Source organism: Exophiala mesophila (genome assembly GCF_000836275.1).
Source record: "Exophiala mesophila strain CBS 40295 unplaced genomic scaffold supercont1.5, whole genome shotgun sequence".
NCBI lineage: Eukaryota > Fungi > Ascomycota > Eurotiomycetes > Chaetothyriales > Herpotrichiellaceae > Exophiala > Exophiala mesophila.
In genome coordinates this window covers 2,020,838-2,039,805 of record NW_015622508.1, presented here as the reverse complement: position 1 = coordinate 2,039,805, position 18,968 = coordinate 2,020,838, and the positions used below count along the sequence as shown (strand labels likewise).

The 18,968-nt window shown below is 48.6% G+C and overlaps 4 protein-coding genes across 4 annotated transcripts; 1 reads left to right on the top strand and 3 right to left on the bottom strand.

Moving 5' to 3' along the window:
• Positions 1-103: 103 nt before the first annotated feature.
• On the bottom strand, positions 104-2,039 carry PV10_07461 (uncharacterized protein; the record flags this gene model as incomplete). Its single annotated transcript, XM_016372362.1, has 4 exons — positions 104-944; positions 1,031-1,152; positions 1,219-1,565; positions 1,619-2,039. The coding sequence occupies 4 exons, from the start codon at positions 2,037-2,039 to the stop codon at positions 104-106; spliced, it is 1,731 nt and encodes a 576-aa protein (XP_016221694.1).
• Positions 2,040-3,158: 1,119 nt separating this feature from the next.
• Positions 3,159-10,243, top strand: PV10_07460 (uncharacterized protein). Its single transcript, XM_016372361.1, has one exon. It carries the CDS (start codon positions 3,403-3,405, stop codon positions 10,090-10,092), a length of 6,690 nt encoding a protein of 2,229 aa, XP_016221693.1. The 5' UTR covers positions 3,159-3,402; the 3' UTR covers positions 10,093-10,243.
• Positions 10,244-10,408: 165 nt separating this feature from the next.
• Positions 10,409-11,957, bottom strand: PV10_07459 (uncharacterized protein; the record flags this gene model as incomplete). The annotated part of the gene is made up of 1 exon (XM_016372360.1): positions 10,409-11,957. One exon carries the CDS (start codon positions 11,955-11,957, stop codon positions 10,482-10,484), a length of 1,476 nt encoding a protein of 491 aa, XP_016221692.1. The 3' UTR covers positions 10,409-10,481.
• Positions 11,958-12,487: 530 nt separating this feature from the next.
• On the bottom strand, positions 12,488-18,900 carry PV10_07458 (uncharacterized protein). The gene has a single exon (XM_016372359.1). The coding sequence runs from the start codon at positions 18,757-18,759 to the stop codon at positions 12,625-12,627; it is 6,135 nt and encodes a 2,044-aa protein (XP_016221691.1). The 5' UTR covers positions 18,760-18,900; the 3' UTR covers positions 12,488-12,624.
• Positions 18,901-18,968: the final 68 nt, after the last annotated feature.

Below are 18,968 nucleotides of genomic sequence, written 5' to 3'. Positions count from 1 at the left end.
GTTTTGTGTGCCAGCCTTTTCTTCTTCCTTCTGATGTATATATCGCACCATAAACAACATATAATTCCCTCCTCTTGATCTTAACTTTTGATCAATTCATTATTTAAACTTGTAAGTCGTGATCCAGACGTCGAATCTCGTCCTCCGCCATCCTCCACACCCGTTCCCAACCATCCCACCATTCATCAATCGTGAAAAACCCATCCAATATCCTTCTCACACCATCCCACTCCACCCCTTCCCCTTCCCTGTGATACCACCTCGCCACCGCCATCAGTAATCTAAACCTCCCATCCTCTCTACCTCCTCCAACAACCCCCCCTCCCTTCGGCGAAACCATCGTCACCGCCATACACATGGCCAACCACAGAAAACACTGCATAAGATCCTCATCCTCTTCAAACGCCATTTGCCATCCTAATACACCCTCCGCATGTCTCTTCACTTCCTCTTCGTAAATCGCACTAACCCTCCCCGATAATCTCCCTGGATCGGTTAATCTGATCATCACGCCCATACAGCAGACTCGTTCAATCAAAGTAAGGTCGTCTCTTCCGAGTAAACGCATACAGATTTCGATTTCTTCGAGATTGGCCCCGTTGACGTCGCCGGCTGATCCGGCGGTGAATATCGCGTTGATGTGGTCTTGTTGGAGGACTATACGGTAAAGGAGATTGATGATCTTGGGGCTGAGCTGGTGGGTGACAGCAAGGCGGGAGAAGCCAGTTGGGAGAAGGGAGATTTTTGAGGAGAGAGGGGTGGGGGAGGGGGAGTGAGTGGTGTGGTCGTCGTCGTCGTCGTTGTCGTCGTCGTGTTGGGATAGTGAGTCGTCGACTCTGAGGATTGGAGGGTTGGAGGGATCTTGATTTTCGTGGTAGGTTTGTGATGTGGTGTTGATATTGGTACTGGCGTTGCGGGAGAAATAGCCCCAGAAACTCTCGATGCTATTCGCAAGATAAACAGATCCAAGTCAGATAGATATATGGATGGGATGAGAGTACTTAGCCAAAGGGCCCGTTGTTTTTCTCACCTAATCAAATATGGTTTCAAAATCAACGGCCAACCAACCTCATCAATCCCTCCACGGAGAGCAACAATCCTTCTCACACCTTTGAGATGCATTTCAAGAGAGTCCATGTCGTTTGAGAGATACTAGATTTCCAAGTCAGACTCAAGTCAACTCAGTCTGTTTCCTGTACCTATACTTCACTCACTTACATTAACAGCAATCAACGCAATGATCGCCAAGAGAACCGAATCATCCTGATATCCATTCTCCTTCGCCAGATGGCCTCTCAATCGTTGAACCGTCTGTCCATAATGATATAAAGTATCCCTATCAAGACGAGTGGTACTCCTCCCGGCACCGGCAACTGCACCGACACTGGAGATGGCATTCTCCCATGATTGGACACTTAGATTGGCTTGGGATACAGCGACTAGAGCTTCGAATAGAACAGGATCGTGAAGTGCGTATTGGAAATATAATTGAAGAATAGATCTGCCTTGGTCGGGAGTTAGGAGATTCGGTCGGATTAGGTGGGTTGGGCCGTAGATGTGGATCCCTGGACACACAACGCTGGTAAGTTGTGGTATAAGTATTAGGTACTATGCTTACAATAGTCAACAGCTCTGGGTATACTAGGTCGAACGTAGTCCACTGGATAGCTGTAGAATGGGTCAGTGCGAACTCCATGTCTGTCGTGCGAGATGGCTGTTGTATGAGCATAAGCAGCAGCGATACTATTGAAATTGGTATTGATGTTGACGTTGATGTTTTGAGGAGGCGGTTGTGCAGCAGGAACTGGATGGTCTCGGCCAGATAACTGTAGATATCTTCTCCAAGTCCAGTTAAAATACGGATGGTGGTGGTGTTGATTGTCAGAATCTAGAGCGGAATTGATAGTAGATCGGTACAATGGTTTGGACCGGTTTCTGAAGTGGATGCCAATATAAGATGCTACTTTCCGTCGGTTCTCGGAGCTGGTTTGCTCGGATGGGTGGGAGTAGTTGATGAACTGGTAATCGTAATTGGGCATTGTCGTCAGTTGTTAGTTGTTTATGCTCATGCTTCCTATGAAAGAAGCATCATCGTGGTAGTATTTCTCTGCTGCCACATCACAGTCGCATCATGGTTTCAAATCTAGTGACAACAGAGAAATATGTACATCTCGCCCCCCACAATATCTTGACTATTACATATAGTACTTTGAGGATATTCTCAATCGCGGGGGTTACTCTATCTAACTCCCCAAACTTGAACCAATAAAAACCTGTCTATTCCCATAATGCAGAGTCCTGCAGAATCTCACCGAGCTTGTTTCATTCTCGGCACCTATCGCCTTACCATATGATTGCGATCGAGCTTGGACAAGACCCTATGCAAGCAGGGCTGACCTAAATCCTTAGTCAGGTTACTCCAGGATTCACCCAATCTAAGCCGTCCAAGACATAGGGAAGCTCCGAATTAGGCAATCGGCAATGCTTGTATTGCATGCATCTAGCACGATCTTGATGTTTTTTTCAGATCCATGTCTTGATGGCCGTGCTTGGTTTTATCTGGGCGGTGGCTATGATGCGGAGTTACGATCCTTCGGAATAGAAGTTCTATGCTGATTGGACTATCGTGGGTGGCTTTATCAGCAATACCTCGTGAAGATTCTTGGGAGCTGATGTTAGCGGCTTGAGTGATACCGAGGATTGCACAATTGTCGGACTTCCGAAAAGACTCTAGACCGTTACCATCATAAGAGGCTCGGCGGAATAGCGTACATCAATTGTGTGCAAGGTGAGCTGTTGTATTTGCGAAAATAATGGGTGCAAGGTTGATGATTATGTCATGTTCATTAACCTGTAGGCGCAACACCATGATGCTTTCATGAATTGTAGTCAATTCACATTGGTATCAATTGCATATGACACTACACAGTCTTACACTTTGAAGTGTGTTAGCATGTCTCGACTCTTGTGTCTTTGTTATCATCATTAATGGTAGGTTCCAACCAAAATATTGATTATCGAACACGTGAAGGGGCAAGGCTGAGTACACCTCCCGCTTTATGATCCAAGGTATAAAAACCATTCCAACATAGCAACTATGCCGACTCGCCCCACGATTTCTTTGGTAGACTTTTCTGCCAGGATCAACAGTAGAAGAGCGATACTTCAAACAACTCAATCGCAGCCTGTTTAATTCTTCAAGGCTTGCAGAAAGTTACCTCCGAGGCCTCTCAATCATCCAGGCAACATTGTGCAATGGTGCACCTCTTACTCCGAACTACCATGTGCCCTTGAACCCGGACTCTTTCGACAAACCTGTTTCTTGTGTCCATCTGGATACTTGACCACCCTTCCTCCTACCACCTACAAATTTATATTACTACCCTCTAGACCTCCCTCAAGATGGCAGACCCCAACAATGTCTCCCAATACAAATATTCGGCGATGTCGAACCTGGTTCTCCAGGCCGACCGTCGATTTGTCTCCCGCCGAACCGATGAAAACACAGGCGACCCAGAGTCGCTGGCTGGTAGACTCAACATTCGAGACATGGGATCGCGCATCGGTCGTGAAGAAGCCCCAAAGCAGAAAAAGCTAGGCGCCGGATTACAGAACCTGGATCGAGGTTCCATACGAGAAGGTCAAGATGTTTTGGAACGAGAACGAAAAAAGCGCAAGAGAGGCGAATCTTCACAGATGAGAGGAGCTGGCATCCTTTCCGCCGGCGACGCCCTCATTGAAGGTCTCATATACCGTCCGAGAACTCCTGCCACTCGCGCGACATATGACTTACTTCTCCATGTCACATCAACTGCTCTTGGTGATGTGTCTCAGGAAATTGTGCGGAGTGCTGCCGATGCCGTTCTCGAATATCTCAAGGATGAGAACCTCAAAGACTTAGACAAGAAGAAGGAAATTGATGATATCGTCGGTATTACAATGACACCGAAACAGTTCAATGAACTCGTGAATCTTGGCAAGAAGATCACCGACTATGGCGCACAAGATGATGAAGACATGGAAGATGCCGACGGACAGAACGACGCCGAATTGGATGATCGCCAGGGCGTTGCTGTCGTTTTCGACGAGTCCGATGACGATGTGGACGAGGATGGCATTCGACGAACGTACGAGGTTCGTGATGAAGACGAAGGCTCCTCAGACGACGAAGATGCTCAAGACCAACCCAGTCTAGAAGAAGCCGCAGCTGCTGGTGGTGCTGGAGTGCCGGACGTTGACGGTGATGACGAAGATGCCGGCATGGTCATCGATGGGGGTATTGGTGATACCAGTCGACGGAAGCGTGAAGACTCGGATGCCATCCCCATTCACGAAATTGATGCGTACTGGCTTCAGAGACAAATCGGCTCTTTATACTCGGATGCTCACATCCAGCAACAAAAGACTCAAGATGCTTTACAAATTCTCTCCGGAAAGTCGCTAGAAGGGGAGGATATCTCCCTCCGCGATATCGAAAACGACCTCATGGACCTTTTTGATTACGATCATCCTGAAGTTGTTAGCCTGTTTGTCCTCAATCGCGAGAGGATCGTCTGGGTCACCCGGTGGCGAAGAGCTGCAGAAGATTCGGACGCTCGACATCTCGTGGAGAGCGAAATGGTGGAGGCTGGCCAACGGAGTATTCTTGATGAACTGCTCGGGAAATCCGACAAAAGTGCTGATAGCCAGCGACCCGCGAAGAAGATCAAGTTGGATCTTATGGATTTGGATGTGCCAAAGGGCGAGACAACACAACAAGAAGACAAGAAGGATGGTACTCTTTCTGGAGGCTTACAACCGAGACGCTTGATCAATCTAGACAATCTTGTCTTTGAGCAAGGTAACCATTTGATGACCAACCCCAAAGTCGTCCTCCCACAGGGATCTACCAAGCGAACTTTCAAAGGCTATGAAGAGATACATGTGCCTGCACCGAAACCTAAGCGGGATCCGGGAGAGAAGAACATTCCAACCACAGAACTTCCTGATTGGGCTCGACAAGGATTTGGTTCTGCAAAAGAATTGAATCGTATTCAGTCAAAATGCTTTCCATCAGCGTTTGGCGACGATGGCAACATGCTTATATGCGCTCCTACAGGTTCCGGAAAGACCAACGTTGCGATGCTCACTATCCTACGTGAGATTGGCAAGCACAGGAACCCTGAAACAGGCGAAATCATGTTGGACGATTTCAAGATCGTCTACATTGCGCCGTTGAAAGCTCTCGTTCAAGAACAAGTCGGCAACTTTGGAAAACGACTCGAAGTCTTTGGCATCCGAGTGGCCGAACTCACAGGTGATCGACAATTGACAAAGCAACAGATTGCCGATACACAGGTTATTGTGACGACGCCGGAGAAATGGGATGTTATCACGCGTAAAGCTACTGACATGAGTTATACCCGACTTGTTCGATTGATCATCATCGATGAAATCCATCTTCTTCATGATGACCGTGGCCCAGTTCTTGAGAGCATCGTCAGTCGCACCATCCGCAAGATCGAGCAAACAGGAGAGCCAGTACGAATTGTTGGATTGAGTGCCACACTCCCCAATTACCGGGATGTTGCAACATTCCTTCGGGTCAACCCCGAAAAAGACCTCTTTCACTTTGATGGATCCTACAGGCCTTGCCCGCTCCGACAAGAGTTCATCGGAATCACTGACAAGAAAGCTATCAAAATGCTCAAAACAATGAACGATGTCTGTTATGCTAAAGTGATTGAACATGTCGGCACGAATCAACAACAAATGTTGATTTTTGTCCATTCTCGGAAAGAAACTGCAAAGACTGCCAAATACATTCGCGACAAAGCAGTCGAGCTCGAATCAATTGGCCAGATCATGCGGACAGACGCTGGGAGTAGATCGGTGCTGCAAGAAGAAGCCGATGCAGTCAACGACGCAAACCTAAAAGATCTCCTCCCTTACGGCTTTGGTATCCATCACGCCGGAATGGGTGTTGCTGATCGTACCTCGGTGCAAGATCTCTTCGCCGACGGATTTCTACGGGTCTTGGTGTGCACAGCCACCCTTGCATGGGGTGTCAATCTACCAGCGCATACTGTTATCATCAAAGGCACTTCCGTCTACTCGCCAGAGAAGGGCAGTTGGGTGGAGCTGAGCCCTCAAGATGTTCTCCAGATGCTCGGTCGTGCTGGTAGACCTCAATTCGACTCTTATGGTGAAGGTATCATCATCACGGCGCAGTCAGAAATTCAGTACTATCTATCTTTGATGAATCAACAGCTCCCGATTGAAAGTCAGTTGATGAGCAAACTTGCCGACAATCTCAATGCGGAAATTGTACTCGGAAACATTCGAACGAGAGACGAGGGTGTGGAGTGGCTCGGCTACACTTATCTCTTTGTACGCATGATTCGATCCCCTGGTCTTTACAGTGTGGGGACAGATTACGATGATGATGAGACGTTGGAACAGAAACGAGTCGATCTCATCCATTCGGCTGCAGTCGTTCTCGAGAGGGCTGGGCTACTGAAGTACGACAAGAAGACGGGCAAACTGCAAGCTACTGATCTTGGCCGAATAGCCTCCCACTACTACATCACGCACAACTCCATGCTGACATACAATCAAAACCTCCAACCTTCGATCGGGACGGTTGAACTCTTCCGGCTCTTTGCCCTCAGTGACGAATTCAAGTACATTCCTGTTCGTCAGGATGAGAAATTGGAAATGGCCAAACTACTTGGCAGGGTTCCAATTCCTATCAAGGAGGGAATTGAAGAGCCACAAGCCAAAATCAATGTCTTGCTCCAAGCATTCATCTCTCGTCTAAAGCTAGAGGGCCTCGCTTTGATGGCTGATCTCGTGTATGTCACACAATCTGCTGGCCGAATCTTGCGAGCCATCTTCGAGATATGTTTGAAGAAAGGATGGGCAGGAGTGGCAAAGACTGCTCTCGACCTTTGCAAGATGGCCGAAAAGAGAATGTGGCCGACTATGACTCCCCTTAGACAATTTCCAATGTGTCCAAGGGAGTATGTCCAAAAAGCTGAACGCATGGAAGTCCCGTGGTCTGCTTACTTTGATCTGGATCCACCGAGAATGGGCGAACTGCTTGGCCTTCCAAAGGCAGGAAGAGTGGTTTGCGATTTGGTATCCAAGTTTCCTCGCCTTGAAGTACAGGCTCAAGTTCAACCAATGACACGATCCCTTCTTCGAGTTGAACTCGCCATCACGCCAAACTTTGTGTGGGACGAGGTTCTCCATGGCACCTCTGAGTCCTTCTGGATTTGGGTCGAGGATTGTGATGGTGAAGAGATTCTATTCCATGATCAATTTATTCTGCGCAAAGAATTTGCCAGTGGAGAGGCCACAGAGCATCTCGTTGAATTCACGGTCCCCATCACCGAGCCTATGCCGCCTAACTATTTTATCACCCTCACGTCAGATCGATGGATGCATTCGGAGACTAAAATTCCTGTCTCGTTTCAAAAGCTGGTTCTTCCGGAGCGTTTCCCACCTCATACGCAACTCCTGGACTTGCAGCCTGTGCCTGTTCAGGCGCTGAAGGTGAAAGAGTACGTTGACCTTTATCCTAACCTGGACCGATTCAACAAAATCCAGACCCAGGTCTTCAAGTCTTTGTACGATGGAGATGAGAGTGTCTTTGTTGGAGCTCCAACTGGTAGTGGAAAGACCATCTGTGCGGAATTTGCACTTCTTCGACACTGGAAGAATCCAGATGCCGGCAAAGCGGTTTACGTTGCACCTTTCCAGTCACTCGTGGATATTCGTCACGCAGACTGGAACTCTCGATTCGGCGAGCTTGGAGGCGAGAGGACCATTTCAACGTTGACAGGTGAGCTTACCGCAGATCTTCGAATCTTGGAACGATCAGACTTGGTCTTGGCAACGCCATCGCAATGGGATGTGCTGTCTCGTCAATGGCAACGCCGTAAGAACGTTCAAGCTGTGGAGCTTTTCATCGCAGACGAACTTCACATGATCGGGGGAGAAAATGGATCAATCTACGAATCTGTGGTTTCACGAATGCAATACATTCACATTCAACTCGAAAACAAGTTGAGAATCATCGGATTGAGTGTTCCGTTGTCGAATGCGAGAGATGTTGGCGAATGGATTGGGGCCAACAAGCACACGATCTACAACTTCAGTCCTATGGTCAGACCTGTTGGGCTGGAATTGCATATTCAATCATTCTCGATTCCACATTTCCCATCGCTCATGATGGCGATGTCTAGGCCTGCATATCAATCGATTCTGCAACTGTCGCCAGACAAGCCAGCGATCATTTTCGTCCCTGGGCGAAAACAGGTCCGAGCCACAGCTGTCGATATCCTCGCGGCTTGTATCATGGACGACGACGATGAGCGATTTCTCCACACCAATGTCGAGGAACTGCAACCGTTCTTGGAAAGAATCAACGAAAAGGCGCTTGCTGAATCCCTGACCCACGGTATTGGGTACTACCATGAAGCGCTCTCGGTCAGTGACAAGAAAATCGTGTCACATCTTTACAAGATTGGCGCTATACAAGTCATGCTGGCTTCAAGAGATGTGTGCTGGGAAATACCGCTAACGGCACATCTTGTGGTCATTATGGGCACTCAGTATTTCCAGGGCCGCGAGCATCGCTATGTCGACTATCAGATCAATGAAGTGCTTCAAATGTTCGGTCGTGCATGTCGACCAGGCGAGGACAAGATCGGGAAGGGAGTTTTGATGGTGCCGGCTGTCAAGAGGGAATACTATAAGAAATTCTTGAACGAGGCCCTGCCCATCGAAAGTCATCTCCCTCTAACCCTGCACGATGCGTTTGTGACCGAGATCAGCACCAAAACCATCACGTCAACTCAGGATGCCGTTGATTGGACCACCTACACATACTTTTACCGACGATTGTTGGCGAACCCTAGCTATTATGGTCTCAACGATACATCCCATGATGGACTGAGTACTCACTTGTCGGAATTGGTGGAGAATACTCTTAAGGAGCTCTCAGAAGCCAAGATCATCGATCTGGATGAAGAAGACGACTCAGTCTCGCCGCTCAATCCCGCTATGATTGCAGCATATTACAACATTTCGTTCATCACGATGCAGACATTCCTCCTTTCGCTCACGGGCCGAACGAAGTTGAAGGGCATGCTCGAAATTGTAACTTCCGCCACCGAGTTCGAATCGATTCAAATGCGTCGTCATGAAGATCACATTCTCCGGCGTATCTACGACCGAGTACCAGTCAAGATGTCGGAACCAGCATTTGACTCGCCGCATTTCAAAGCGTTGGTTCTTCTGCAAGCGCACTTCTCACGGATGCAGCTTCCCATCGATCTTGCTAAAGACCAAGAGGTGATTGTCTCCAAGATCCTGGCGTTGTTGTCTGCTTGCGTCGACGTCCTGTCTTCAGAAGGACACCTGAACGCGATGAACGCCATGGAATTATCTCAAATGTCTGTTCAAGCAATGTGGGACCGTGACAGTCCACTGCTACAAATCCCCCATTTCGACGCCAAGATCGTCAACATCCTCTCCAAGCATGATGTCAAGGACATTGACGATTTCATGACCGCGATGGATCCAAGCGAGAATCCAGACCACGCCAAGTTGGTTGCCGAGATGGGTTTGACCAACCGCCAACTCGTCGACGCTGCCAATTTCACCAATAACAAGTATCCCAATCTCGAATTTGACTTTGATGTCTTGGACAAGGAAGAAATCACCGCTGGACAACCTAGCCATCTCCAGATCCGCGTGACACGAGACGTCGACGAAGATGAGGATGAGGAGGAAGATTCAGGACCAGCTGAGGTTGACCTGTCTGTGCACGCACCGTTCTATCCTGGTAAGAAACTGGAGAACTGGTGGTTGGTCGTGGCGGAGGAGAAAACCAAGTCTCTGCTTGCGATAAAGAGGGTTACTATTACCAAGAAGTTGGAAACGAAGTTGGAATATGTGGTTCCAACGGCTGGTAAGAAGGATCTTACTTTGTTCCTCATGTCGGATTCGTATGTGGGCGTGGATCAGAGTTTGAATTTTAGTGTCGAGGTGGCGGAGGGAGAAGATGAGGATGAAGACGAGGATGAGGAGGAAGATGATGAATAGGGGAAGAGTGAAAGGGGGAGAGAATTGTTAGAGGAGCCGTCTGTCCACAAATAGACTTTGCTATGGAATCTGTAAGAGTAAATACTCCGAGAGGATGTGATGATCCTTGTTTAGGACCTAAAATGATTGATTGAGTAGGTTTGACAATATGTATGGATTGTTCGAAGATGAAGTTTTCTCCTGTTAATCTATATTATCCCTGTCCATGACTGAGTATTTTGACTGTATGAATAGGCGACGACCTTGATGATCTATTTGATGTAATGTGGTTCAATGTGGTTAGTAATGATGTTATAAAATCTCTGAGAGACATCAACCAACTTCTACCCATAAATCTGAAATCCCTCTCCCCTCTCCCATCCTCCTCCTCTTCTCGTTCTTCTTCTTCCTCACTTCCTCCCCTCTTCCAACTCCTTAATAATCCGATCATTATCCTCCCCAATAGTCGGCACCCTCTCCATCCTGGCCTCCACCTGTGCCGAGAAGCCCGGGGGCAAAAAAGTCTTAATCTTCCCAACCTCCGTATCCACCTCTCTAAACCTATCTCTCGCCAACAATTGTGGATGATTCCACACATCCGGCATATCATTTACCTTTGAATTCGCAATCCCCGCCGTTTCCAACATATCGGTAACCTGATCAGGCGAATAAGCACTAAAAACCTCCACAATGACCTTTTCCAACTCATCTCGATTCTGCGCCCTGGAAGCCGTATCCTTGAATCTGGGATTCGACACTAGGTCAGGTCGTTTGAGCACATCCGTCGCGAGAATCTTCCACTCCCTCTCATTCTGCACACCCAGCATCACCTTTCCACCATTGGGATTCCCCTTTCCGTCACCCGTGGCAAATGGACCGTACGGGTAAATACTGGCGTGACTGGCACCCGCACGTTTCACACGTGATTGGCCTTCATAGGCATAATACAAGGGAAACCCCATCCACTCGACCAGACTTTCAAGCATGGAAACGTCGATTTCACATCCTTTGCCTGTCTTTTGTCGTTGGAGAACCGCCGCCATGATACAGCTGTAGGCATACATCCCGGCCGAAATATCTGCAATCGAACACCCGACTTTGGCCATTTGTTCTTCCGTGCCCGTAATCTCTAGCAGGCCTGCTTCCGCTTGGATTAATAAATCATATGCCTTTTTCTGCGTATATGGTCCCTGATTGCCATATCCGGAAATACTCGCGTAGATTAATTTATCACCGCGATTTTCTCCGGGATACGCTTCATTCATGAATTTCTTCATGTCGGCATATCCAAGACCCATTTTTGCGGCGTCGCCTGGCCGGAGGTTTTGTACGAAGATGTCGGCTTTTTCGGTGACGACTTTATGGAGGAGAGACATGTCGTCGGGTTTTTTGATGTCCAGGGCGAGGGATTCTTTGTTGCGGTTGATCCAGACGAAGTGGGAGCAGAGCGTGTCGCGGACGCGTTTGTCGTGGTGACGTACGAAATCGCCGATGCCGGGGCGTTCGATTTTTATGACGCGTGCGCCCAGGTCGGATAGGTGGCGTGTGGCGAGGGGCATGGAGATGACTTGTTCTAAAGCCACGATGGTGATGCCGTCGAGAGGTCGGGCGTGGGGTGGGTTGAATGCATATTCGGCTTCTGGAGATGGAGATGTAGTGGTGGGTGAAGCTAGCCTTGTATTTCGAGTAGTGCTGAATGGGCGATGGGGTTGATGATTACATATTGATGGTGGAGATGATGATGTAGTTGTCAACAACGGTTTCTTCTCACACGTAAGAATCCTTCTTGACGTCGAGCCCGTAGAGAATCCCACTAGATATTCATTGGCGACAATTTTATTATAACAGCCCCGCCTTGCTGATTGTCCAAGAACCGAGGCGGCCATATTGATGGTTGTGTACTTTTCGTTTTCGAGATACCGAACGGTCAAGAATCGAGAATTGACACCAAGTAGAGTGGCACAGGTTCCAGAATACCTTACTTATTTATAAGAGAACTGTTTATTTATCTCGTGACGTTGTTCCTAGCATCCACTTCAAATTTCGAGACCCGATCTCGCAACTTGACCTGCCCAGTGCACAGCGTGGACTAACCTATCGGGGTCGAAAAGTGTCTGAAAGGTGGAGATTCAAGGGACTTAACAGGTCCGACTTGAGTTCCGAGAAAAACTTACGATAGGAGAAATGATGGAAATGGGCGTATAAAGTTGCCCCGATTTCGGTGGTTTCCGTTTGGGGGCTCAGCTCTTGCAGTTAAGAGCTCGTACTATTCAGAGAGTTACTCTCGAGGAGTGGTTAATATATTTGTTACAGAAAAGGAAAATTGGAGACTTGATGCGGGGAAAATCTGCCGAGGCTGAGAAGTGGAAAGGGAGCTTTCAAAAAGTAAGGCACGTGAGGAAGTTGGCAGGTCGGAGGCATAAGCATCTATAGTGTCCAATTCATAGGTTCATAGCCGTTCTTCTGTCCTTCGATGGCAAATGTGATATATCATAGACGTTAGAATTGACTCTCGCCTTACCCCTTCAATTCTACTCTGTTCTACTCCCACCCTTATTTCCCCTTCTTTACCAACGACTCATCTACACTCCCAGACAACTCAATAGTCTCTGGACCATCCGTCGATTGCTTTCCAACCGCAACCTTGACTTTGACCGCTTCTAACTTCCATTCCATACCAGGATATGAATCACTGAGAACGACAATATCAACGATGACAACAGAGTCCACCTGTTCTCTTCCTAATCCAAGTTCCTCGACCGGCACACGCAATTTGACATGACTGACACCAGAGACTTGATTCACACCTCGGCCGGTCTTAGAGACCGAGGGCCAGTTGGCGCGTTTCAAAGCCAGAATATCTCTGGTAGTCATATTCACCGCTGTGGTAGAGGAGGTTGCAGCTCCGGGTGGAAGGGCTAGGACGAAAAACCCTTCGGTTTGTGGCTTGGGAAATTTTGGAGCGTGGATTCGGGCTTCTGAATCAATGAACTTATTGCCGCGTTTGATGCTTACACGTAAATTATCGGTCGTGCTGTCTGGCGCAGCGGAGATGGTCAGGTCTGGAAGCGTGTTTGCCGCCTTGATAAATTGTGACCGGGTACCTGTGGCGCGGATGTGTAAGAGGTTCAGTAAACCATCAAGGGTCTTGGGTCCGTGGCGGGATGCAAGGACAGCCGTGGTGACGAGATCACTAGGCACTTTACCCTCGAGCTTGGGATCTGCAATCTCACTGACTCCAGGGAGGATACTGAGAGGGTAGTCCTCTGGCCAACGCGCGGATTTGATGCATTGCAGCAGCCGCACCATTTGTAGAACAGCATCAAGCTTGTTCAACTCTGTCATGAGATCAATTCCAGCCTGGATGATTCGAATCCCTTGGTCAAGTACACTGGTTTGGTCTCCAACGTAGTCGGTGATCGGCAGATCGATGCGCGACATGAACGCCTGCAGTAGTAGGAATGCCTTAACATGCGGGTCCCACAGAGGCAGGCCATCTAGAAGGCCCACCGTGTCTAATGGCAGATTCTTGGCCAGCTCGGCATTGATCAGGTCTTCGTTGTGCCGAACAGGAAGGTCATCAAACTCGGTTGCTGAACTCACCCACGCAAGAACATCGGCAAAGGTTGTCTGTCCAGGTGGCGTCTTACGGGCCTTGGAGAGAAATTTCCGAATTGTCAAGTGTGAAAGGTAGTAGTAAGACATGATCTTTCCGAACGGCGTACTGTCAATATCCCCGTTGCTGTGCACCAGAACACAATCACTGTCGGCAAGATCGGCCACTGACTTGTCCACGAGAGTGATCATGTAGTCTGCTGCGAGTTGACGTGCGGCAAGCTGACTCTCCTTATGCTCTTCAGCCGAGATCTCCAGTCCATAGTAGGTCGGGTTCTTGTGAAGACGGCGGAAGAAGAATGTCCATGTCAGATAATCGAGGGCGTCTTGCTTAGTGGTGATGACTCCTGCAGAAACCTCGGCTCCCAAATGGTTGTCGAGCACTTTGTGAAGAGAGCTTTCCACAGGGAATCCAGTATGGAGGAAATGCTTGTAAAATGCCTTCTTCGAGTCTTGGGTGAAAATCCGTGCAATTCCTGATGTGTCGAATTGTGGCCGACCTGCGCGACCGAGCATTTGTAGAACATCCGTCAAATCCATGTCCTTGTATCCCTCGATTTTGGCATCAAAATACTGTGTGCCTTTAACAACAACCAGATGGGCGGGCAGATTGACTCCCCAGGCAAGTGTGGACGTAGCAACCAATATTTGGATCTTGTTTGCAGCAAAAAGCTGTTCGGCCATGGTACGATCCGACTCGACGAGACCGGCATGATGCAGACCGATACCAAAGCTCAGAGCTTCCTTGAGTGCAGCATCCTTCACCGCTGCAAGTGTATGGCTAAGATCGTCTTCGGAATCAAAATGGAGAAATCTTCGAGGGTCTTCTTCCATGCCACAGAAATTGATCAAATCTTTGGCCGTAAGTCGAGTCTGTCTTCGCGATGCCACAAATACGATGACCGGCTTGTCCGGGCTATGGTTCTTGATTGCCAGGTATGTAGGCCGGTTCATGCTCTGCATCAAGGGACAGAAGCCTCTTTGCTCTGGAAAGCCGTCGATGTAGATTTCCAGAGGGACAGGCCGGACGCTGTGACGGAAGTTGAATAGACCCTGATTGTTTCCAGGTTTCACCCCTAACCAGTTTCCCAAATCAGTTGCGTTCGCGCAAGCGGTCGACATGCCGACCAATCTGATGGAGCCAGATTCGGCTTGAGATGCAATGTAGTTCATTCGGGAAACAATGATCTCCAGAATAGGACCACGATCCCCACCAAGAAGATGGATTTCATCAATGATGACCAACGACACTTGTCGAACGTAACCTCTGGTCTGCCATGATCGGGAAATACCGTCCCATTTTTCTGGGGTAGTAATGATGATGTCTGCGTCACGAATGGTGCGAGTGTCGGGAGTATTGTCACCAGTCAACTCAACAAGCTTGAGACCTAATGGGCCGGTCAGACGTTTTCGCCAGTCCTGAACTCTTTCGCGAACGAGAGCTTTCATAGGAGCAATATAGACAACCTTGCTACCAGGCCGCTCCCGAAATGCCCACCACATAGCAAGTTCAGCAGCAACCGTCTTGCCAGATCCTGTGGGAGAACCGAGTAACACGTTGTTGGAAGTGTGGTATAGGGTATGAAAGATTTGAGTCTGCATGGGATTGAAGAACTTGAACCTTTGACCATACAACTCCTCTAGAGCTGGGTTCTTGAGAGCATTGATCGGAAGTGGTTGAAGATCGAGAAGATCAGTGTACACACTCTCAGTGTCTGGACGGATGAGATGCTGGAATGAAACAGGCTGCACCGTCTCTGCGCCCATCCAACGGTCCGATATCACTCGCACATAAATTTGTGATGGGAGTGGATCAGCGAGAGGAATGGTGAAGTTGAGTTCATGGCTGTCATGCATCTTCTTCCGACTGAGGATAAAGTATTCATGATGATATATATCAGACGAGTCGGAATTTTCCACCCAGACCCAATAAGCCTCTGATGTCCCATGATGACGGTCATTCCACGCGAACTCCGGGTAGAGATAAAGTCTCATGCGAAGGACATCTCGATTTAGAGGTGCGATTTCGGCCTCGACAGACATGGTAGGAAAGTTGTCAAGCAGCTTGGATATCGTCTTGCCGACCTTTTGGTTGTGGACGAGATTGCCTATCTCTGCTGGCTCCATTTCTCGCAGGCTCTCGATGTTTGAAGACGGAGATTTGTCATCCAGATTCTTCAGGACCGAAAGGGGTAGATCAAACTGATGAAAGGGGTGCTGAAATGGCCAAATCTGTTTCTCGATCGCTTTGCACATGGACAGCAATACTTGACATTGATAGCCCCAACCCTTATTAAGGGCGATCATGAAGAGAGCTCGACAGATTCGAGCCGCGTTCTGGGCAACGTAATTCAGATCCGACACCAAAGCGAAATCCTCGAGTTTGGCCCGAGAGATGTAAGATTGTAGAAGAATGTTTGTCTTTGCATGGTTCTCAATGATCTTCTGCTCCTTTTCGTCTTCAGACTTTTGCTGTGGGCCTTTGCGGTCTTCAATCTCGGTCACCACGGACTCCTTTCGAAGTCTGCTCAACTCTCCGGCCTCGTTCTCTCTGGATTGGATATTGTCAAATTCACCACTCATACTGATCATCTTCAGAATATCTGCTTCACTTGCATGAGGTCGCATCATAGTATTAAAGATCTCAATACTGGTTTGGAGGACGTAGAATTGACTAGCAATACGGCCCACGTCTTTAGAGCGAAGCTCGTCCGTCTTCTCGTTGAAGATGATCATCTGACTTCGGTGTAATGTTCTAGCGGCATCAATAATCAACTTTCGTCGTCTCTGGCCAAGTTGTGGATCGTCTTGATATTCATTCCAATCAATGCCATATGCCTGTGGGTTTCGACGCATACGAACAAACAGATACGAGTAACCGAGCCAGGTGATCGCCTCAGGCACCGAGGTGACGGTCCCGAGACTGATTTCGGCGTTCAAATTGTCCACAAGGCGCTGAGAGAACTTTGACTCGATAGGCTGTTGTTGAGTGACGGCAGAAAGATAATGTTGTAATTTTTCATGAACAGTCAAGATATAACCAATACCACTGTCCTGGAATTGTGGACGACCAGCACGACCAAAGATTTGCAACACATCGAGGATACCCAGATCGATGAACTTTCCAGCCTCAGAGCTATACAGTTGAGTACCCTTGATGATGACGGCGGCGGCAGGCAAATTGACACCCCACGCCAACGTGGCAGTACAGCACAGGACTTTGATGGCACCGTCGGCAAAGACTCGTTCAACGAAATTTCGATCAGTTCGAGCCATCCCAGCATTGTGACAACCAAAACCTTTGGGGATGATGTCTCGGAGTTCTCGACCACGAGTTGTTTTGAGATCAGTCATAGCTCTTGAAAATGCAGGATCATCTGGATTTGGTACAAAGAGATCAGCACAGCCATCTTCGACTGCCAGAGAGTATAGAGTTCTCGCAGCAAGGACGGTGTCCTTTCTAGAATGGACAAACACCATGACCTGCTTGTCCTGCTTGAGTAATTCTTTGACCTTTTCGAAGGTGGTATGGTCAAGATTGTCGCGTTGTGTCTTGCTGCCAGGTTTGCCTTTGACGCCAACGAAATGCTGTTCCAGGGGTACAGGGCGGAACGAAGCGTCAAAGTAGAAGAGACCGGCCATACGATTGACCTTGAGGAAATCTGCGACGTCAATGTAATTGGGCAAGGTGGCTGATAGACCGACAATTCTGATCAGAGACTGAGTACTTTCGACTTGTCTTTCGGTACGGGCGACCAGAGACTCAATAACAGCACCTCGTTCATCGTGCAACATATGAACTTCATCAATGATGAGTAGTCGGACTTTCTGAACCAATTCGGTGTCGCCGGTACTTTTGCGGGTGACGACATCCCATTTCTCCGGGGTGGTGACGATGACTTGAGTGGCGGCGATTTCTTTCTTGGTCAATTGCATATCTCCAGTCAATTCACGGACTTGAATCCCAAGCCATGCCAGACGAGATCCTAATTTTGCGGTGACTTCAGCGGCCAGTGCCTTCATGGGAGCAACATAGATAATCTTGAAGTCATCGGCCATGACGATAAAGTCCTTGGCGTCGGGCTCATCGATGGGGTTCGGGATAACGTTCTTGGAGATGGCTTGTAGGATGGTCAACATGGCGGCATCCGTCTTGCCGGCACCTGTTGGAGCACAAACGAGCATATTTTCACTGGTGTGATAAGCGACGGGATAAAGGAGACTTTGCATGCGATTGAGGCTCTTGTAACCTTTGAATGTTTGTTGACATAGACCATCCATTTCGGATATGTTGACGAGTTTCTGGCCGATAGCCAAAGTACCCGTCTTTGCGGCTGGGATGGAATATTCTTCATATTTGGCGTGCTCAGTTCGACTAGTTCCCATAGGCAGGGCAAACCTCCGACCAGAAACGTCGAGCATGTTTCCGGCTGCAGCATATTCGGATTTATAGACATGAGGGTACTTGGGACCACTTCTATCAAAGGCTGGGGCCAAGGTAGCATGCTTGTGGTCATAGTCCTGCTTTCTGAGGGAGGCTTCACGGTCTTGACGAGACTGAAGGCCTTGGAACAAGCCATCAGTCTGGTGTGTCGACGGTAGACTGGCGGCGATGATTTCTTTGCGGTGAGAGATTAGTTCTATAACAAAATCTAGGTCGTCATAACCAAGGATGTCGGCCAAGGACATTTGCAGTTCGTCGTCGGTGGAGTCGGAGGCGAGCAATGCAGAGATCTGGTCTTGCAGGTCGGAAGCATGGATGCCTGGTCTGGTTTTGGCAAAGGCAGCACATCTTTTACTCAACCATGACCGGTCAAAGGCATTGCCAGGAGGTTGGATGCCGTCGAAGTCATGGTCGAAATCGTCTGTGGCGGGACTCTGATCGAAATCGCCGTCAAGGTCCCAGATGTCGTCGTCGAGGCCCTCACTGGAATCAGCGTCGAGATCCAAGTCGGAGCCATATATTTGAGAGTCATCTGTGAGAGGTGGCAATTTCAGGTTGGCAATTGCCTGTCTCATGGCAGAGACTTGTTGGAGCCATTGTGCTTCTGACTGGAAGGTTGACTGAGTCATGATGGAGGATGGGAGAGGGGGAGATGTTTGGTGAAGGGTTCTTGAGTTGCTGGCAATTTTTCAAGGCATAGACTGGGCCATGAGAATGTACTCAGGATGTGCTGACAGTCATATAATGTGTCGATGACTGGCAGAGGGTGTGTGAATTGAGCCCAGAAATTCCTTCCATTCAAATGATGTGCGATGTTGGAATTTGTCACAGGGAATCT